Below are 23,125 nucleotides of genomic sequence, written 5' to 3'. Positions count from 1 at the left end.
AGTGAGTGTGACTGCGAGCGCGACAAGTGTGTGTTTGTGCACGAACGAAAGCGAGCCTGCGAGTGTGTGTGTATGCATGCATGAGTCGTCGTTATTTGCACTTAACCAGAGCGTTTAGCCTGCTAATGGCTCAACATGCCGCTGTCAGCAGCTGCATTGTTAACCCTGAACGGTGTAATTCCCTCGGGACTGCAGTGTAATTAAACAAGCTGCAGAAACATGCAAAATATGAATTGTCAAGTGTTCAGGAGCCATCTGTTAAAGTGTCTTTCTAATTCATCCTGTATGATGTGTGCATGCGTTTGGAGAGTGTCCTTGTCACCCGGTCAAAATGTCATTGTGATGATGTGGAATAACTTCGCCCCTCCCTCCCCCTTCTGCTCTTCCTCTGCTCCCTTACCCTCCATCATCCAATTTAGCTGTGTGTGGCACTCAGCGGATTCCCACACTCCACTGCTCTTGTGCTGTCAGGCCCAATCAGAGGCCGGATCTGTATTGATTTTCAGCCACCTGTGCCAGGCGCCTTGCTGCTGCAAGGACTCCCCGCTCCCTTCCTCCTCTGCTCTCCTTCCCTGCCCCGAGTCCGCCGCCATCTCCCGGGGCAACTGACGCACAGTGTGCAGTGCAGTCCATTTGTCACCAATTGTCAGCGTTTAGCAGGGCAATGAAGTGTGGCAAGATGGGGCAGGGAGGGAGGGGAGGAAGGGGAATAGGAGCTGGGGGGTGTGTGGGGGGAGGTGGAGGGGGTGGAGGAGCTCCCTCCAATGGGATGAGAACCACATCCCACCGCGAAACCCCTCGCAATGAGGACACTCTAGCTCTAGCCTGCAAAGTGTGGGTGTGCATTTTCCCCTTTCGCTCCTCCCAGTGTTGTAGCTGGAAAACTTGAGCCTCTAAATCAGGTAGACACACTCCCTTCCTGCACGCACGAGTGTTATCAAATCTACGGCTGTCTCCTTCATTCACTTCACAGGATAACTGCCGGGCTTTACTCGCCGCACATTCCAAATCACCGTAACCTGATTTGATTTTCAACAGGGGACTATTAGGTTGCACCAGCAATCCACTGGATTGCTTAGGGATGGTGTTTGTTAGCACAGAGAGTGAGTGAGTCTGATGTCCTTTGTTTGTTTTCCTTAATAACCAGAGACTTTTAAGAATGTCAAGGGCTGGATGTCATTAGTGGGGTGCGGCATGTCCCTAGTGAGACAAGGCCCGAGTTCAGCTTACTCTCTCCCAGCTCTGAGTCAACAGAGAGGGGGCAGTTTTCCGCCATCACAGCGCCCATCGCTAAAAGCCCAGACCCTGAACTCAGGCAGGACTGATAGAGGTGCCCCAGTAGGAGAGGAGATACCAGTGTCCTATAATGGATCTGTTTTCATTCCAGGGGAAGTGGTTATTTAAGTAGACTATGGGGAGAGCCCCCTTCTCCAAACATCCACAGAGGGGTTTATACTCTGAGGGTGAATTGATGTTTTGAATAGAGGAGAGGCTGTCGCTGAGACAGAGCTTGAACAGGTCGGACATTTATTTCTGCGTGAAAGTTCCACTTATGGAATCCAAATCTGAAGGTCTCATTTACAAGAGTCTGCCAACCCAATCTTCGTCAGTTTTCTAAATGTTGGTAAAGTATATTTCTATAACTTAACGTCTCTTTAGGGTCGAATTTCTATTTTTCTCTTGTCACAATGCTGTGCCTATGCTTTAGTTAGGTTAAGGCACAGAAACCACTTGGTTAGGGTTAGGAAAACATCATGTTTGGGCTTAAAATACCAGCTTTGTTCAGTACAAACACAGCTGAAGATAGCCCAACTTCCCGCCAAAAATATGTCTATTGTGGCGAGAATGGGCATGAAATATTGGTTTTGTTCACCAAAAACAAGGCTGGAAGTTTCTCCAGATCCTATTAAAAACATCTGGTTGTGTTGCCACAAACACAGCTATTGTCACATTTACAAATGCCAATGCCACACTTGCAAAACACAGAATCAAACTGCAGTCTCTTGATATGAAAGTGAGGTAAAAATGGTATAATGTATAAAAGGTATACAGGTAAGATCAATTTTCAGTTTTTATCTTGTGACAACACTGTGCGTATGGTCTTGTTAGGTTCAGGCACAAAAAACACTTGGTTAGGGTTAGGAAAAGATTGTAATTTCCATTACCTGGTTCTGACACCAAAAACATGACTGGAAATTATCCAAATGTCTCGTCAAAATACCTGGTTGAGTTGGAAAACAGACACATGGCTGGAACGTTCACATGATATGACGCACATTGTAGAAACGTTGACAAATTTGTATGTGTGGTTTTGCAGAAACTGGCAACGTTTTATTCTGGCGACTGCGCTGTAATGCACGTAATGCAACTGGCTGCAAAGGAAAAAACAGTCCTAACTGTTCAACATCAGGCTGTAAGTGACGGTACACTGACCGGTAACTGTCTTAATTCCAAGTGCCAGGATTTAGTTTGGCAGTGAAGCTTAAAAGAATTCAGACTTCCACCTTGTTAAAATTATTTGACACCTTCTCCCGTCCAAGGTTGACAAAGACGCTCAGATTCTGTAAGGATGCCATCTGAATGTGACACCCTGATATTTTCTTCAATTTTCTGAAGCAAACACAGACGAAATGCTTTTGATATACATTCCACATAAATGGCCCTTTTCATAGGCTGCCAGGCAAAATGTGTTGACTTGGCCTTGACTTCAGGTGCCTCCAACAATTATGAAAATATGATGGGTGTAATCTTTAACAGTGCTCGGTGTGTGTTTAAGTGCATATGAAACTGGGGGTGATTTTTGGCAGGTTGCTGCTCTGCTTGGTGCCACTGTGCAGCCTGCGTTAATGGATCTTCAGCAGGGGGTGTCCTGATTACCCAAGCGCCTTTCGTCTGCTCTCCTCCCGGGCTGCTGTGCCAGAGAACGAGTCTCGGGACACGTTTCGGGGATCAGCTCATGTAAACACAGACTGACCATTCCTCGGTCCATATGGAAGAGATCATTACACAGAGGGCGGCGTGACGCCCGTCATAGTGGGGCCATGGGATCACATATAACCCCACCTTTTCCCCAAAACAGCTCCCTGGTCCTCTTCTCCTTGAATAGCCCCCTCCTTGAAAATACATTCAAATCTGTCAACAGGGCTTGCAACCTGGCCAACACTCCTGTTCTTCCAAATTCCTGACTGAACTTCTGGCCTCCCTGGCTTGACTGACAGATGCTGTGAGGACTGTTGCCTAACTTCTAACACCACCACTGAAAAATGCTCAACCTGCTCAATCCTTTAGATTTAAAGATATAAAACATCATCAAAATCTAACACATCCTGTGCTCCCGTGTCCTGAAACTGAGAGGTTAATGAGCGGCAGTGTAATTACTGTGCTGACAACTTGCTTCTTCTCATCATGGATGACTGGCTTGGGATTAACTCATTACCCCCTGTTCTAACCATGCAATTAGGCCTCGCACCACAATTAAGTCTCCATGTTACGCCTCACTAGGCACTAGACACAGTCATTGCTGCCAGTGCACCATCGCTGCTACCCCTTATCTCCCACTCTGCCGGCGATCACTGAGCAATGGCTAGAGATTGTAATGACAGCTATTGTTTCTGCAAGTCCTATCTACTGTGTGGTATTGATTAGGTTGAGTGTGAAGCACAGATGCAGAGCTTGCGGGTTGTCTGTAGCTGCTGTCAGTAACACTCTGGTTCCTGCAGAATCTTCCAGACGTCTGCCAGGGTGGCCCAGGAACAATGCTGCCCATCTGGAAGCAGCTACTCCTGGCTGTGGACGATCTGATGGATGGGGAGATCTTTCTAGGATGTCCAGCTGAGCTCGACGACAGGGACCCAATCAATCACACCCCTCCTGGCCTCACTGACGGGCACCCATCCTAACTAAGACCCACAGGTCAAGGGTTCTGTCAAGGCATCTCCAGCTCCTCACACTCGTCCCTTGCCCACAGTCAAACTAATTTGATCAAGTTAAGTGTGTCTGTTTGCTTGAAGTGTTTCGTTGAGCATCTACTTGCTGCAGTCACATTCAGATTATCATTCTATCTTGACTACCAGACCCGGCCTTGAGTTTCTGTATTATTTACAGCACTTGTGAGAGGAGACGTTTCAAAGTGGTGGAAGTGTGAGCTGAGGATGTCACAAAAGAGCAAGTTCCTGGTAAGAAGCTTCAGCCTGCATACTGTTTCACTTCCACAGCTCTAGTGGAAGCCATAAAAAATAGTTTTTTTTCGAGCAACAGAAGTGATAACAAGATATCACCTACAGTAGCTGCACAGTCTGGAAAGTCTACGATTTACGATCAATACATCTCCTCAATCAAGCCATTTTGACAGCTTCACAATCTATTATCTTGTCAGGATCTGAGACGAGACCGTTAGTGAAAAGCCGGTCTTTCAACCAATCTCCTGTGCCGTGATTGATGGGGTTTCATACTGATTTTCCATTGCTCTGGAGACTCCACTTGTCAAGACACTTCTCAGGTTTCTGGCAATAGTCAGTTGTAGTTTTTTGAGACAGATGTAGACCCACTTGCAATATGGAAATGTAGAGAGTGATTGATGATCGGAGTATTTTTATGTATTTGTATCGGATAGCATTGATAGTGACAGCACAAAATAGTGCCATCTTATATTTTTTCTTTTTCTTTATGCACATTGTCAGGAAAAGGTGCAACGACAGATAAAACCGGGCAAGTGGGAGGTCTCCCATCCTGTCACTCAGTTGGCCCACCTCGCGGTTTGTCAGTCATAATGACAAATGACGGCGCTTGATGAAACAGAGGGGTTACATTATCACTTCCCTAATGAGGCAGCTCACAGCAGGAGGGGGGAAAGAGGGAGAAAGACGGGCAGTATGGAGGGAGGAAAGGATAAAAAGGAAGAGAGGGAATACCACGTCGCTGCTGCCAAATACCCATGGCTTCCCAGAAATTGTCCGTGTTTATCGACGGACAGATTTTAGGATTGCTGTGGAATAAACTGTAATCAGCTATGTAACTAAAAGTGTATCTCAAACGATTACTTTTGTTCTTGATTCCAACCCAACGTCACATTGAAGTGTCCCTTTGAAATGATCACATAAACCTACCTCAGGACAGATATTTGAGCTAAGCCATTTGGAGGCCACTTATGGAAAGCCATGTGGTTCAAAGCAACAGGCAATGTACATTTAAACAGTAGCATTTCACAGCTCTTTGTCTCTCAGCCAGCAGGGATAGAGATAAAGAGGTTGGTTGAAATATTTCCTTTTTCAATCACGTTATATGTGATTTGCCTTGCCGTTTGTTTTGAATGTAGCGTGGTAGCCTCAGCCGGGCCAGAGGACGTTCCCTATGGGCCTGCGTCTCTCTCTGTGCCTTTCTGGCTGGCTCCGGACTTGGCGCTGGAGTCCGAGGGGGAGATTATCTGGCCCGTCTGCCTCCAGGAGCTCTCAGGGTTTGTGTCTTTGTGCAGCATTAGAGCTGGCTGGGAGTGCGCCCACCGAGAGAGGGGAAATGTGTTTGACATACGCTCAGCGCACACTGTCGGGGAGGCTGGAACAGCAGGATACGATTAATGACCACAGAATAAGATTGTTACAATATGGCTTCCCTCACCCCCACCTTCTTCACCGTGGGGCTGTCATATTTCACGGACTTGCCGGCCTCTGTGTGTTTGTAGTGTGTTTGTGTGTGTGTGTGTGTGTGTGTGTGTGTGTGTGTGCCCGTGTTGGGAAGGGGCCCTTTTATCCTCTCTTTTTGTTGTCTCACTCTCTCTCTCTCTCCCTGTCTCTGTCTTTCTCTGTTGATGTGGGTCATTGATATGCAACAGTGCATTCCTGGATCTTACAGGAGAGCCTGTTCTCATGGTTATTGTCCAGTACTTTGGCAGATTAGACACAGGGACACAGGTCCTTGGACTTTTGTTACGGTCTGGGTAGGACATAAAACCTGTAATGTCGAGGTTAATAGACCTTTGATTTATCGGATGCATGGGGAGTGTCCAAAAATTATAATTGTTCTTCATAATTATTTTCTGTCCATGACTTTTGTTTCTCAGTTGTGGCCCAATCCTGTGAGTGTGTGATTGTGTGGTTGTATTTGTATCTATCATCGTAATAGAACACAATCTCAAAGAATCAGCACAGAATCACAAACTCATTGGATTGGGCAAGAACTGAGGAGCAAAACTCATTTCATTTCAACACCAAAACAATCTAGATAGATTAATAGCACACTACAGGTAGGGGGAAATGTATGTATTGTTGATTTTATGGGTGACGTGTCCCTTTAAAACATGGGGGAACCTCAAGAAACAAAAATCTGGAGGCCAAATGTTGCCACATTGTTGTGGTGGTTTCAGAGGCTCCTTTGAGTGATCCTCAGAGTTTTGGGGTCAGTGCCCAGAGCCCTAAGGGCCACAGCGGCATGGATGTGCAAGGATAGAGAGGGCAGGAGGAAGGAGAGGAAAACCTTAACAAGGTGTCAAACAGGCCTGTTGGATCTTAGCACATGAGCACACGCATAGCTGAACCTGCGCTGTGATGTTTGTTGACACGTCTGAGAGAGAATTTTGAAGTTTTCACAGCTATCATAAATCAGGAGAGGGCATGATTTTTCCCAGGGTTAGGAGCCTCATCTCATTTGCTATTGGCCAATGCCAATGGGGCATCGAGGCCCACAAACACCAGCAGGCTTTATTACCATGGCAACCAGTGGTAATAGAGTTGGGGGAAATGCTCTTCTGTAGTTTGACTCCATCTGCTCGGGGTTTAAACTTAACAAAGACGCCAGGTTGGGAGAAAACGGTGTTAAAAGTGCAAAAAGACGACAGACAAATTTATTTTGCGAGGAAAGTAACCATCAGAACGTGCGGTTGGCTTTGCTGCACACAAAAAAAAACAAACGTCTGCCTCCTGATTCTTCTCCTCCTGACGTCTCCTTGGAATTTCACAGCAAGTTACAGAAAAGTGACTCGAGAAAAAAGGGCCGAGGGAGAGGGGAGGGAGGGGAGGATGGGGGTGGATGCACTGTCTGGCAGCTTTGGCTCTGCACTTGGGCACAGCACTTACTCATTTATTGAAATCCCACTGTGTGATCCCGCTCTAAAGTGAGAGATTCGAATTTCTCCTTCATCTACCCACGTCAAAAAGATACTTAACTGGCACCTTTTACTATGTTTTTTTTTCCCGGCTGTCTCTTTCTCCAGATGTATTGGCTAGTTTCCTCGACTCTTATGACACTAAAACATAGGTCCAATCGAGGTAAGCATCTCTTTCTTCCTCCCTCTTTGCACTAGTTATGCAGAAACACTGTGTTTATGCATTTAACATGGGGCAGACCTTATCACCCTCAACATATGCTCACGACACACACCTGTTCCCCCCAACTGCTGGTGCTGCAAGATTCTCTCAGACAAGATGCATGAAGAAAAGGAACGTTTCTCAGGAGGTTTTTGTCAGGAAGAGTTTTAAATCTTAACTTTAATGAGCTGAGGCTAAGAGGCATGGGCAACTATAAAGCAACTCATCTCCAAAATTTAAGGTGCAATGTGTAAGAATTAGTCACCTGTAAAAACAAATAGGGGGCTGCATCACCAGGGGAGTGTTGGTTTTTACATTGCTAACAAAGGTGGTTTGGACCTGTAGGGGCCAATGCTAGCTGGTTAGCATGCTAACTTCAGTAGAAATCTCTGCAACGAAGTATATAGACATCATAACATCAAAACTGTTATTCCTTCACATTCTGCAGATAATTTTAGTTAATTTTGGATTGTTTTCATCTTAGATTCTGACGTATTTGCACATTTAGAGTTGCATAAAAGCTTCCTGCAGAGTCCCCGTGCACCTCGTTTCAAAGTACTCCCCTCTGCGCACGATAAGGCCAAAACTGCTGATGCTTCAGATGTAGTTGGAAAGCACTAAACTGCCTGTGGAGAAAATAATAGGGGCACACAGCAGAACAAAACCAAAGCCCTGCCCAACCCCCATCCCAGAACTGCTACCAATTAATGCACTAAAGAGGCTGCACACATAACTTTGTTTGAAAGTTGCAGGATGTGAGCGTGAGCACATGATGCCATTTTTCCTTTTATTAGATTAGGAGGTAGATTAATATTAGCTTTGACTTCAAAGCCAATACAAATATAACTTACAGTTTATTGTCACAGTCAGCTGTCTTTCCACAGTTACCTACAGGCAAACCTTGAGCGGTGAATCACAAGACAACTTGTGTCTTATTAGCCTCTTTACTCAAATTGAGTTACCGCTTCTATTTTTTACAGTGAAGTGATATTTGCTTTAATTTTAAGGGAACTTAATACTGTCTGCTTCCTCCTGTGCTGTCAGCATCAGGCCTTAGGGGATCTGCTTAGCGCTCTCTGACAGAGGTCTGCATAGAGGAAATGAGGCTGGGGAAGACCCCATTGACCGTAAGGCATTCTGCCCATATTTCACTAAGCTCCTCTCCCAGTGGAAAAGGCCGCAGAGACGAACCATATCAGAACACATGCTGGGGCCGGGGGTCAGCAAAGGAAAGAGAGGGAGAAGCAGGGAAAGAAGAAAACTGCAGACACATACACACACATATGCCTGGATGTCTTTTTTTTAAATGTGACAGAGATACTTTGAAAGGGTGTGTGTGTGTCACCTCATGTCTCCATGACACATCGTCTGTGTAATTAATTGGTTTACTGCCAAGTTAGGCGCTGTGTGTCTCTCAGGAATCTGCATTTGGCCCTGAACTTTACTTTTACATGTTGGTCGAGGTATTAACTTGTTTGAATAAGGGATTAAGTCTTACTGGTTGTCCCGTAGCTGGAATGGACAAACATGAGGGAGGTATGTTTGAGATAGTGGGCCCAGTAAGTAAAGATATGGTGATCCTCTGCAGCTTGGCTCACTGTAGTCCCACCCCGTGTGCATCTCCTCCCACTCTCGCTCTGATCTGAGAATATGTTAGCTTAGCTGGCTATTTTGGCGACAAGTCTTCAATTTACCTTGTTTTTCACACTGTTATCCAGTACGGGACAAACACGCAAAGATAATTACGGCCCTAGAAAGCAAACAAACCTCAGAGCAGTCGTCCTATTTGCAAATCTATAAATAGATAAAGTAGACGTATCATGCTTTTTTCATTTTATATCGGCCCTGGCGCATGTAAAAGATCTTGAAAGTTAAAAAAGTCCACACCGACAGAAGCTCCTCTCTCCCACAGAAAACACTGCTCCTGAGACACCTCGTCAGCTGCTCTATTGTTGTTAGCGGTGCTGGCTCAGGCCTGTGTGAGCTGACCAATCAGAGGAGACAGGAAGGAGGACCTTAAATAGACAGGAGCTTAAACAGAGCGAATACAGAGCTGCAGCACTGGACAGTATGAGAAGATTTATGTGTTTTTGAGCACTAAAGCGTGTAATTCTATTCAATCCTATAAAAAAAATTAGGAGCCTGACAATGGGCATTAAGGCTGAATGGCAGAACATTGATTATTGTGACCAATTTATTTTATGGCTTTTTCATCCATAGCTGTGGTCACAATTCAACACAATGAAACAACACAGAAACTGGGCAGCATTCCTGTGTTACACCCCAGATCATCTCTCTCCCTTTATGTATTACAGCCTCGAGGATCGACTGCCAGACCTTGGCTTGTATTCAGCTCTCGTGCCCTTTGAGAATAGTATCAGTTTTGCTGACATGTCCGTTTGCATCCCCTCAAACAACCTGTGCCTAATGGGCATCTGTAAAACGATATGTTCTGTGGAGATTTACCAGGTACAGACAAGGGAAATACAAAGACAAACTACTGTATCCGCAGTCTGTTGGGCAGCCCAAACTTTTCTCGCAGCGTCTTAATTGGAAACAAATGTAAAGATGGATGGAAAATCTCATTATTACTGGAGAGGATCCTCTTTTGAACGACGAGGGATAAGACAGATAAGGATGAGAAACCTTGATTATGTGAAGCTTATAGACAAACCCACTTGATCCATCATCTTGTTTAGGCTCCTGGATTCAATTATGGAGACTTTTCTTACGGTTTGGCACTTTTATATGTTTTTTTTTTTGGGTCATACAGGCAGAAGTTGGCCACATTCTGTGATAAAACACGAACTTTGGGATGCTTCAGACGAGACTTGAATTTCTTCTCCAAAACTACGTAGTGCCCCTTTAAAGCCAGAAATATCACAAAGGCTTAAATACTTAAAGTGCAGGTAAGTAACCATCTTGTATTATCCTCTGTCTGTGGTCTCCAGCCACACATCCACCCGCTGCCAGCGCTCACCTACCTTCCTCCCAGACTGAGCTGGAGCTCATGAGGCCTCAGACACACTTAATGGGATTATGGTAATATAATTTTGTGACGCTGACCTCGGGCCGGTGCCAGGTTTCTTCCACATCCTCAGACAAAGGCAGGGAGCTCACCAAGGGTTCCAGCGGGTTGGCCCCGGCTCGGCCTCTTGGCACAGGCCGATGTCCTCATGGGGCCAGTGCAAGATGGATGGCTGCGGGGCAAAGTCTCACTTCCTAAAACAGTGAGCAAACGGTGACAAGAGGGGGGATTGTAAATAAATATAATTTCCCAAGAGTGAGCTGACTCTCACGACTGTTGCTCATGTAACTCATGGTGTATGTTGCCCTGGGTGGAGGAAACGTGTCCTCCCTTCACTCCCAACTTGAATCAGCACATAGTAGTTTTTTAGCTGAGGGTGTAGCTTCTATGGAAACGGCCTTGTGGTCAGCTTGTCTTCCTCCGTGATTTAGCAGCTCCACTGGATGTTCCTTATTGGTTTAAGAAAGAATTTTATGGACTGGACAATTTAAAAGCAACTCAATGTTGGGGTCTATTTGAACTGTCCATGTAGGTAATCTAAACAGAGGAGTGGAAACCAGTAAATAAACTGGTCCTAATATAAATACACATGTATCTGTATTACATTTAGGTCTTGATTAAACTTTTTTACAAACAGTTTTCCTTTCCTGAAACTTGCAGAGTAAGCTCGCAATATGTTGGAGCCCCGTTCGACCGCTTTACATTGTTGTGTATTTTATTGTCGTCCAGTCTCCGCGGGTGTATCACCAGTTTTTTCCCCCCTTTTTTCTTTTCTTTTCCTCTTCCTTTCGCCTTCAGAAAAGACCACCCATCGGGTTCGGAGGGGGCAGACGTCTCTGTGGAATAATAATGGGGTCGTCCTGGGAAAATTGCCCATGGAAAGGCCTGTCTGAAAAAAAGAAAAAAGAAAGAAAAATTTGGTCTCGTTTCCGATCCTTCTCGGAAACATTCATCAGGGCACTCCTGCTGTTTGGAGGGGTAGCGGTCCCACTCACTGGCTGGGGTCACTCTGCCACTGCCAAGGCTGTCTGAGCCGAGGTCAGGAGGCTGGGGCACGTGGTTTGCTAGAGCCTGAATATCTGAGCTTATACGTCGCTTTGAACATTTCTGATTCATTTTATAAAATTAAATTTCTTGTAGTCTCTGTGATCACTATCATTTCTCTTGGCAGGATGCTGCATGGAACATATTAAAAGTTATCATTATGTTTGGGCTGCTACTAGGCAAGGCTGTCTGTGTCGAACCCAGAGAATGAGTCACCAAGGTCTCACACAGGGAAAGCCTCAGTCCTGATGTCATTTCCTGATGGGGTGCTACTCTGTGACAACACCACATGACACACTCTTCTGATGAAATATACTGAAAGTGGCCATCGTCGCAGTAGAAGGGTCCTCTTTGATTTTTTTTTTCCTATCAGCACACCATCTTTCATCTGTAGCACAGAAAGTAAATGTGTAAGCATTCTCACTTTCTGTTTAAAATGACTGTGTAAAAACACTAAAACAAACCATCATGTAACAATAAACAAAGGAGTTTTGTAATAAATACCTCAAAAAATCATACTTGAGTTAAATATATTGTGTTAAAATATTACTTTGGTGAAATTGAAAGTCACCCATATGAATAGTACTTGAGCAAAAATCTATATCTGATAAGAAACAGTACTTAGGTATCAAAAGAGACAGTAAAAGTAGTATACACAGGCTCGGGGAGTAACTGAATACATGTAATAGGATTGAGTAATCAGAATACAATACTCGTTATTAAGACAAAATAAAGTCATGTCAGTGACATTTCTTTTCTCTTGTCTTTATTTGCATGTTTGGTACTGAAGTGATATATGTATAAATAATGGAAGCTAATCAATTTACTTGGCTTATGTTACTGACTACATTTTTTAAGATGTAATCAGTAACTGTATTGGAATACTTTTTTTAAATAACCCTCCCAACCCTGGTTGTCTGAATCTGATTGACAATAAAATATATTAATTAAAAAATGTGCTACTTTGGTAAAGTAACTAGAAACTAAAGTCACCAACACTGGTGGAATGAGTGCTGAAAATCTGTACTCAAGTACAAGTACAGTTACATTACTGAATTACTACTCAATTACAGGTAAAAATGTTGGTACACTACTCTGAGTATTAGTTACTTTTTAACTGTTGATGTTTAATGCATTATCAATAGCCTGCGGAGTTTCTGTCCATATGTCAGGGTTTCTGGGAAGCAGTGAGGTCCAAAAATACACCTGCAATTGCTGCTTCCGGAAATCATCGAGATTGCCACATAAAATACTCATAAAAGTACCCCAAAAAATGACTTCATCACAGTAAGTAATGAGCAGTAATTAGTTACATCCACTCCTGAAAACTAAAACTTCCAAATAACCTCAAGTACAGTTCTTTAGTAACTGTACTTAGTTACAGTTAGTCACTGAAACATGGTAAACACAAATGTAAATAAAACATGATGAACTTGTCATGAACACACACACACACACTTGTGACCTGTGAATGGGTTGCTGGATGCTAGCTTTTGTTTTTCATGGAACTGTGTTGTTCACATCAGGTAAATTACTTTCCAAGTAGGAATAATCATTGGGCAAATCATCATTCATCACGTGCTTTGATTTTGAAAGAGTAATTATGTCCCAAAAGCGATAATATGATCAGCTGATTTCAGTTTGATTTGTTTTTGAGGAGCTGGACTCGCAAATGTAAACGTTCCACACTTTCCAAATGCGCGCACGCTGCCAACAACCTGAGAAAGAAACAATTCAGCAAAAACGATCTGTTCATTCTCCGAAACTGGAGGAGTGTGGACCTGTGTTTACCACATTTCCTGTTGTTTGCTGAACAGAGATCTTGGCTCCAGTTGTACTTTTCAGACAACATCTTCCATCAGGAGCCGATCATCCTGAGTGCCGTGTTAGTATCGCCTGCTGGAGCCAGCTCAGACAGCATCTCCGTGCTACTCGTCTTAATATTTCAATATTTCAGTTATACCAGTCATTAACTCATTTCCTTGGCTTGGAAATAAATAAAGTGGATTACTGAGGTTCTTCTGTTCTTCCCTTGTGATCTCCCTCCTGCACCTATCTGCTCTCCCTCCAGCCATCAGCCTCCCTTTGCCCCGTTAGGCCCTGAGGCCCTGCTGCCTCCCTGCAGGTCTGAGCCACTGGAGATCCAGTGATGGATGTGCCTCGAGGGGGGGGGCTCTCTGTGGGGGGTGGGCTCAGGGCTTCACACATTCTGGCTGCTTCTCGCTGTCAGAGGGAAAGATGTCAGCCTTCATATTTAACTAAAGACAGCAGAGTCAAGCCTGCCGTAGGGTCACTAAACAAAGCTTAAGTTGCTGCATATTGATCCGTTTTATTATTTCTTTGTCAGTTTAAAAACACAATACTGTTTTAATCAGCGGCTTGTTCCTGAAAGCAACATCACCACAAGAGGGGCAGCAGTTTGGAGCAAAGTTAGAGAAGAAGACAGAGCAGAGATAACGAACATGTCCGAAAAGACAGAGAGGATAATAAACAGCGAGAGACCTCACCAGACCTAAGAACGTACTATTAAAGACTGAGATACAAGCTTTATCCATCCCAGTTGAAATCTACAAAATACCCAGCAGATAAACTGTATATAGTAGTTAAATCACTGCAACCTTTCAATTACAATCCACTAACATTTATTTTATTTTACCTCAAAAAACCCATTGGTGACTTGTCCTCATTTACAATGGTGTCGACAGTTCAACAACAAAGACAACAATGTATCGCACCTAAAATCAAAGATACAGGATAAATATGTCAGTGGAGTAAATACAAATACGAAAAATAAAAACGACGAGGTATAAAGTAGATTAAGAATGAGTAATAAACAGATAAAATTACAGTTACAACATAATATTTATTATTCTACATAAAGAGTACTTTTACTTTTAGTTTAATACTTAAATAACATTAATACTTTTGTACTTTTTACTTGAGTAAAAACATCACTGCATGACTTTTACTGGTAACAGAGTATTTATCCACTTTGGTATTGCTACGTTACTTTAAGTACAGGATCTGAGTACTTCCTCCACCTGTGAACTGCATGAGAAGATACACATATTTTTTCTCCTTGCTTTAACTGCACCACATCAGTGACAGTGCCAAGATGTAAAGCAGTGCATTTACACACACTGTTGATCCTAACTTAAGATCACAATTCTAATCACTAATTCCAACTACTCAAATTACTCTAATTAAGTCATTTTTTGGGATATTTATATTCTTCCAGGCCTGTAATTTTACTCGTCTACAATCTGAGTTAATATCTAAACTTTTCATCTGTAGTTTTTGGTGTCAATAAGGCTATCCGATCACGAACGGGCCGATGAAAACCCTGACGTACGGACAAAAAGAGCAAAACTCTGACCGCTGAGCAGAACAGAGCAGGAGCCGGGAGTCATTTAGACTGAAGATTTGGAGAAACAGAAACCCCTTTCATTAAATGCCTGCTACTGATAACGCATCAAACATCAACGATTAAAAATAAACTTATACTCTGGTTAGGGTTTGAGAGGAAAGCTGTACTTAAGTATTATTTTAATACCAGTAATTTTACTTGTAATTAAGTATTATTTATTTCAACCCCTGGTAGATATTCTCTCATGTCATCAGTCAGTGCGTTCCATGAGGTGCTGTTGTGTCAAAACAGTGTAATTCCCCTCTTCAGCTGCACACATTCCCACAGCTTAGTTAAAGTTTTCCAACCACAGAGCATGTGAGTGACCTACAAGTTGGCATCTCAACAGGTTTTATTATTATATTGATGTGATGGTTACAAAAGCAATGTTTCACAACATCACTTTAAGCCTTTTGTAGCCCCCTTGAAGATTGCACTCACACTTGCAATCATTCCATGCTGTAAGCTAATTGACATCAGCCTTAGATAAATTAGTGTGACAAACAACTTTTTCAAAGACCCTTTCCTTTTATTTCCTCTTTACAGGTTGATGCAACGTTTGCGGCGTGAAAATAAAATGCTGCTTCCTTTTTCCGGAGAACCAATCAGGAAATAATGAGAGGAAGTCCTGCAGAATGACGCCAGTGAATACTTATATTCAGATCTACGAAAACAGTGTTTAATTGCAAAATTATCTGACATATTGTGAAAGCTCAAAAATACCAGTTTTGCTCAAATCTTGATAACTCTGTTGTGCATGTGTAGATGTCTTAAGTCACGTCCTAGAGTCAAGCTAAATTAAACTGTCCCGGTCATGGCAGTGAGATGAGGTGCAGCGGTGGGTGGCAGGGAAAAGGTTCAGCCCAGTTGATGTGAGGAAAGAGACGTCATCTGTGAGCGAGCCTCGAGTTTCAACACAAAGCTATAGTACCTGATTGTGTTTACACTGTCACTGATTTATTAAGGTCAGCCCTATTCCTATATTACTTGGCCGGTGACGGATAAACAATATTCAATGTCTAGTTTGTTTCTTTAAGCTGTCGTGTTTACAGGCGGGGGTGAGGGGGGGGAGGTGCGGACATACGTCTTCTCAATAGGCCGTGGTAATAATGGACCTGTGACCTCATGGTCTGAGAAGCCAGCAACAACGAGCACCGCTCCCAGGCTCGAATATTATCATTTTTGTTCTCTAACCATAACTTAACCATGTGGTTAGCCGACAAGCTGGCTCTGATTAATGCAGAAATTAAATTATCCGTGTCACGATAAAACAATCTCGCTCACTTCTGTTGTTTTCCTTTGATGCATATGAGTTGGATGAAGAACCAAAATTATTCAGACTCTGAATAAAATTTATGGAAGGGTTCTTTTCATAACTGGTAAAAGCCTAACCCTCACCGGTCACTTGACACAGCGGGCTAACACAGTCAGTGTGTGTACGGCACATGCTGATAATCAATGGCACAGGACGATTGCATGTTTCTCAGTGTTTTGTTTTTATTGCAAACAATATAATACAAAAGATAAGCTTTTAAGACGCCATGTTTACCTACGGAAACTGCATTAAGAAGATGACAAAATGAGAACTAATGATACAGAATATAAAATGAGGAACACAACGTTTTTTTTCCAAAATAACAAAAAGTATCCTGTTGATTCCAGCAAATTCTTTACAAAAAAAAAACAAAAAAACAGCTTCCATATCCATTAATTCATTTTTGTTAGCATGAAAAAAAGAGAAAACTTCCAGTTTTTCTTTTCTTTTTTAGAGACAGACTCATCCTGTAATTATAAGTAATCTGTACATAACTAGATCATGAATAAAAGGAACTTTTTATACGGAAACATTTACAAATGATAAATAAACAAATTTGTACCACATATGACAGCAAACCATCTCCGTTAGCTGCTGCTGAATTCAAAAAAGATAATTGCAAAATAGTTATTTTCAAATAAAATTAATGCTAGAGAATAAATTAAGAAAAACAAAAAGAGGTTAGGAGGAAGGATGGGGCTGCAGGAATGACAGAAGCACGCCAGAGTCAGACCTGTTGGCTGCTGAGGAGAGTCAGGTCAAAGGTCACTTCCTGTATCTCCTCGAGCAGGAAGTCAGAATTACGCTGCGTTTTTTTTGACACTTCGTTGCCAGTGGAAGGAGCCTCCCTACTGTGGCTCCAGAGGCACCGATGGTATCAAGGCAGTACCCGGATAAAAAGCAAGCATCGCTCAGTTACATCTACCAACACAGTAAGGCCCCTAGTAGAATTACATGGCACCTGCTATAGCGTCTCCAACACAATCATTTGAGCTAAAGCGAAGAATAAGAAAGTAGAATATTTGACTAGTTCACCGATGGCCAAAAATTCAAATCTATTTCCAACCTGCGTTGCTCAACTCTTGCATCTCCTGGGAATGACGTTAAAATATGTACAGTACAAAAAACTCAAAGCAGAATGTAGGCTATCATAAGACGGCAGTGTCAGTAAACAGCTGTTTCTTACTTCTGTACAAAAAAAAAATACATCAGTGAGAAGTAAGGCCACTGAGGGTGTTTTTTCTACCCGGCATTCCTGCTCCTTTAGGTGTGTTAAGACCTTCAAATCGCGACGATGAGGATGCTGATGACACTGATTCTGATGGCGAGAGCAGAACACATACACAGTACATACTAAAATATTTAAAACCAGTATGTCCTCACAGAGGATTTAGCTTCTTTTTTTAAACATGATATCTAAAAAAATATAATCACAATTCCAACCAATACAAAAGGCACTGTTGTGAGCCAATCCAAAGATATATTTTCAGTACTATAAAAAAGTCCTTGTCGTGTTTTTCTGTCGGCAGTGAAGGATGTGTGTGTGGCGTGGTGGCACCGAGGCCCCAAAGGCAGAGAGAAGTCTATGCGTGAGATGGTTTGTTGTACAGTCAGTGCTGCGGCCTCCTCACGGCCTGGAGAGCTGTGTGTAAATGGGCTGCTGCTCCCAGTGCTGTGGACTGTGGGTCTGAGGCACAGAGGGCACCCCGGTGTTGTCGGCGATCGGGGTGTACATCGGCCTCTGGCTGGGGCTCATGTAGCTGAAGGTGGAGTACAGGCCGGAGCCTTGGCCCGCTGCGTGGCTGTAGTAGGAGTTGGCACTACCTTGATGGTCTGAATAGTCATACTGTGCTCTCGTGATGGAGGGGTAAGAGGAGGCGCTGTAGTGCTGCAGGTTGAAGGACCCGTAGGTGACGTGCTGCGGGGAGCCCTGCTGCTCGCTGTAGTGGCTAGGGCTCAGCTGCTCCGTCTTGATCTGGGTGGTTCTCTGCTGACCCTGCTGGCCTTGCTCTCCTCCTCCGCCCAGGGTGGTCAGAGAGTGCTGCTGCTGCTGCTGCTTGGACATCCAGGCGTGGGCCCCGACGTTGGCCGCCTGGCTGACTGAGGAGCTGCTGATGCCGTAGCTGCCGGTGTAGCCGGCCTGGGTCGCTCCGGGCATCCCAGCGTGGCTGTGAGGCGGCAGGTACTGGTCGAACTCGTCGACGTCAAAGCTCCCCATGTTGGAGATGACCTCGCTGCTCAGCTCGCCAATGTCTACGGCACCGAAGTCGATGTTGAGCTGGCGACTGGTGCCCTCCTGCATGGGGCGCCCCTCGCGCTTCAGGTCGGCTTTGCTGGAGGGGAGGTCTGTCTTGGGGGTGGTTGGGGGTGTTGGTGGGCCCTGGGACTGACCTGGGTGGAGGAAAGGCAGAGTTAGCCTCATTGTGAAAGATCTCATTTGAAGAAGGACTTGTGATAAAGTGAAGTGTGTAAATGTAAATGCTTCCAGGAGGAGGAGTTTATTGGTGCTACACTGACAGGTGTATTTGCATGATGGCTTGTAAAACACACTAATCATTAATCATTAAACGTTAACAGGTGTCTGTTCAAGGCCTTATGAACACTTCTAAAGATCTGATTTCCACGAATAGAAACAAATTGAATCAGTTTAAAAAAAATATTTAAAAAGTGATTGAAGTTGTCTTTCTTTCTTTAGTTTAAATCATCATTTTCTTTTCTTACCTGAGTGCTCTCCTGGAGAATGCACCTCGCCCAGGCTGGACGCAGGAGAGTCGGCCTGCTGCAGCGCCTTGAAGATCGCGTTTGGAGAGATGTGCGTTTGCTCGCCGTCCTCCGGGTCGTTCTGCCCGTTCTTGACCGATTTCCTCCGCCTCGGCTGATATTTGTAGTCGGGGTGGTCCTTCTTGTGCTGCACTCTCAGGCGCTCAGCTTCCTCCACAAACGGCCGCTTCTCCACCTCGTTGAGCAATCTGAAAATATCACAGAAAATTGTGCGTTCACGTTAAAATGCATTCCGTTACCAGCGAGCACAAGACACTGTTGATGACTGATGAGAGCGATGTAGAGTTAAATGAATCATTGCATATAATTGTTTTAGTTGGAAGCATCTAAAAAAGTTTGTGCAAGTCAACTTGCGGTCGTGCACTGGAGCATGGGAATTAAAGAAGCGTGTCCAAAATCACATTTTTTTTTTTTAAAGCAACACAGAGGAATATAATTTAAAATGCACAATGAAACTCTGACTGCACAGCTCTGCTTGAATCAGCAGGCAGGTGGTGCATTTCATCGAAGAACTAGTGCGGTGCGCACAGCGGCGCGTAAAAGCGCGCTGCAAAAGCGAGGAAAAAGCAAAGCGAACCTACCTCCAAAGTTTGCCCAGAGTTTTGCTGAGTTCCGCGTTGTGCAGGTGCGGGTATTGATCGGCCAGCTTCCTCCGTGCAGCCTGAGCCCAGACCATGAAAGCGTTCATGGGTCTTTTGACGTGTGGTTTATTTTTGCTGGAGCCGTTGACGCGCACCGGCATGGGCACCAGCGTCCAGTCGTAGCCCTTCAACACCTGGGACACCGCGTCTCTGATGCACACGGGGAACTTCTCTTCTTCGCCTTCCTTCTTGTACTCTGCGCCAAGGAGGAGGTGGTTGTCGGACGGCCGGGTGTTCTCAGTGTCCGAACCGGAGCCGGACGGGCACGGCGAGCCCGCGGAGTCCTCCGACATGCTGGGGCTGGGAGCGTCAGAGTGACACTTCTCCTGTTCTTCTGTCATCTTCAGGTAAGGGTCGAGGAGATTCATGCGAGAAAATTAACGCACAGCTTCTTGCAGTAAAAAAAGGAGAAAATCCTTCTTTCTAAATCCAAGCGCTGTGTCCGAAGACTGCAGTGACAGCCTGCGAGGGCGCACAGCTTGACTGGCAACCTTGAATCCGTTAGAGTACAAAAAAGAAAAAGAGCCAAAAAAGAAAAGTTTCGGACGCTCCTTCGACTTTTCACAATCTCGCACACAAGAAGGCAAAATGCAAAGTGGTCGCTTTTTCTGATGCTCAAACTTTGTAAAGTGTGACTTTAAAGAGAAACGCGAGAGCGGGAGATGTGCTCCTGGAGGTTTGTGCAGAAGAGTCTACAGGCACAGGAGGCGATGCCTGGATTTATCTTTGAGGGCGAGGAAATGATTGGGGGAAACTTTTTGGAGGCGGAGACCGTAACATGACTCTGCTCTGGAGAACTCATGCAGTCAACAACAGTGAAAACCCGAGTCAAGCAGGAAAAAGGTGTATTTTCCCCTCATAACCTTTCATTTCATTTCATTTCATTCAAATGTAACTTTAAACAAAAAGAAAATGAAAAATGAAATATCATAGCCTGAAAATAAGAGCGTATAACTTCAAATCCCAACTACAAAATTATAAAATAATGTAAAACATTATACTTTTATAAGTGAGATAAACTATACTATCCAGGTTTTTTTAAAATTTGAAGACAGACACACGATTACAGCAGATATAACCATCACCAGGACTGTTAAAATATAAAGAAAGTCATTTATTTTATTTACATTTGACAGAAATCATTTCAATATTCACACAATTCATCCGCAGACTGACACATTCTCATCTGTATAATCTGAAATGTCTCATTTTTAATCTCCTGTCTGAATTTATCTTTGTCTCTGAGTTTGTTTTCTGAAGGCTAAATAATCAGCTGTTTGCATGAGATGTTAATGTGATCCACTGTCCGGATGATTAAGAACCGAGAGAGGACTTTCGTAGATAACAGCACCGATGTTTGTTTGTGTCTTGAGTAAATGCGGGCAGACTCATGCGTGTGTTGCGCACAGAGACGGTGTGAGTGAAGCCGCTCCGGAGCTGCAGCCTCCAGTCGTCCTCTCAGCGCCGAGCAGTGACAACACGCACCAACAGGGGGAGACAGCAGTCCAAAAACACCTCCAGAGGAAGCCTGGCAGCAGCGGCGACTGCAATGATCCAAACTGACTACACATATTTTAACATTGAAGCTCTACTTTTTATTTTTTACATTTGAAGTAATTTTTGGGTCTGAACGAGCAGATAGAAAATATAAAAGCAAAAGATCTTTAAAATGTTTCTTAAAATGAATCTCCCTCTTCGTCTATAAAATCTTAAAACTGTTTTTTTCTCTAGTAAAAGATCAGTATTTATATATATATATATATATATATATATATATATATATATATATATATACATATAATTTGCAGCAAGGTATGCAGGGTGTAATTCTAAAATAATTTGGTATAATAATAATAATAATAATAATAATAATAATAATAATAATGTTATAAAGGCACTCTCACAATAATATAATGACGCATGAACGCATTAAACCTCACGTATCTACCAGATCTGACCGTTTCCTCAGTGAAGACAAACTGTTTTCAACATAAAGTCTGTAAAACTGGAGCAAAACAAACGTGTCCCAACACTAAAACCTACTCCGCTGGATTTGCTCCAGCTCTTGTATTTGTGAGGACAAAGGACACTTTGTGAAGAGAGCTCCGTCACCATAATCCATGTGTTCAATTTTAGATACCAAATCCCGACCGTAAGTAACCAGTCCACATATAGTCATGAAAAGTTAAGAGTTTGGATTTGATTCGTGACGTAAATCTGTAATAACTGAACAAATCAAGACACGTTGAATCGAGTTGTATGATTAAAGATATTGTGTTAAAATATCACTTTGGTGGAAGTGAAAGTCACCCATGTGAAGAGTACTTAAGTATCAAAAGTTACTTTCTGTCAATAAATGTACTTCAGCATCAAAAATACAAGTAAAAGTAATTCATGTATATTTAGTATATGTATATATTGTGTTCTATGGGTATCTGACTGTTGATTAAATACATTTATTTTAAAATGTGCTACTTTGGCTCTGATGCAGCATTCAATCTCAAAATAACTAGTATCTAAAGGTTTCAAATAAATGAGGTGGAGTCAAAGTACTTTATTTGGGTTAATGTAGTGCAAAGTGGCAGATAATGTCAGTACTCAAGTAAAGTACAAGTATCTCAAAATTGTACTTAAAGGTGCATTATGTAGTTTTGGAGAAGAAATTTTAATCAGAAGAGAAAGATCTTCACAAACTCAAACAAACTGACCTTAAAGGGCAACACAAATGTCATGCTGTTTTACTTTGTTTATATGTGGCCGACCCTGCCACCTTTCTAGCTTCAAACAGTGTTCTGGGGACCTTATTTTCCTCTGAGAACAGCTTGTTTATTCAGTTATGGAAAATATAAATATTTCTCAGTTTGTGTTATTACTTCATTAATATTTTAAATAAATATTATTATTCTCCTTCTCCAAAAAACACATCGTGCCCCTTTAAGTACAGTACTCGAGTAAATGTACTCAGTTACTTTCCATCCCTGAATGTTGCTTGAAAATGTAAAGTATTTGTCACACTCTTTTTTTAAAAAGTAGGCTGCTAATCAGTGAAATCAGCCAAAATTAAGAAGAGACATTAAAAAACTTATATTCTAGGATTGTAAAAATAAAAATAATAACACAAAATGAAATTGCATAAATAAAGTGTTTGTTTTAAATTGTCCATCACATGAGGATGTTTGCTCAGTCTCTGTTTTGTCAACACAAAGAGCCTTTCATTGCTAAAAAGAAACATTTTGTGATGAATATCATCTTTCTGTATAAAGAGGGTTGCTGTTCAAGGTTTCCTGCTGAGGCCTTCCAGTGTGTCCTGACCCTGACATTTTCATTAAAACAGCCTAATAAGCCTGTCACATGTACCTGCTATATCTGCTCCTCGTCTTCAAGGAGAATTGTGTGGTTGTTGAGAAGAAATCCAAACTCAGAATTTTAATATTTTCAATATTAATGAGGTAGTAACACAACTCAGAAATATGTATCTTTTCCATAACTGAATAAACAAGCTGTTCTCAGAGGAAAATAAGGCCCAGAACACTGTTTGAAGCTAGAAAGGTGGCAGGGTCCGCCAAATAGAAACAAAATGAAACAGTATGAAACTGTGTTGTTCTTTAAGGT

The 23,125-nt window shown here is 43.0% G+C and overlaps 1 protein-coding gene across 1 annotated transcript; it reads right to left on the bottom strand.

Moving 5' to 3' along the window:
• Positions 1-16,253: 16,253 nt before the first annotated feature.
• LOC141019398 (transcription factor Sox-9-like) lies at positions 16,254-20,207 on the bottom strand. Its single transcript, XM_073494303.1, has 3 exons — positions 19,454-20,207; positions 18,813-19,060; positions 16,254-18,482 (listed from the first exon to the last, which is right to left on the bottom strand). The coding sequence occupies exons 1-3, from the start codon at positions 19,879-19,881 to the stop codon at positions 17,719-17,721; spliced, it is 1,440 nt and encodes a 479-aa protein (XP_073350404.1). The 5' UTR covers positions 19,882-20,207; the 3' UTR covers positions 16,254-17,718.
• Positions 20,208-23,125: the final 2,918 nt, after the last annotated feature.

Source organism: Pagrus major, chromosome 23 (genome assembly GCF_040436345.1).
Source record: "Pagrus major chromosome 23, Pma_NU_1.0".
Taxonomy (NCBI): domain Eukaryota; kingdom Metazoa; phylum Chordata; class Actinopteri; order Spariformes; family Sparidae; genus Pagrus; species Pagrus major.
This window is presented reverse-complemented; position numbering and strand designations above follow the sequence as displayed.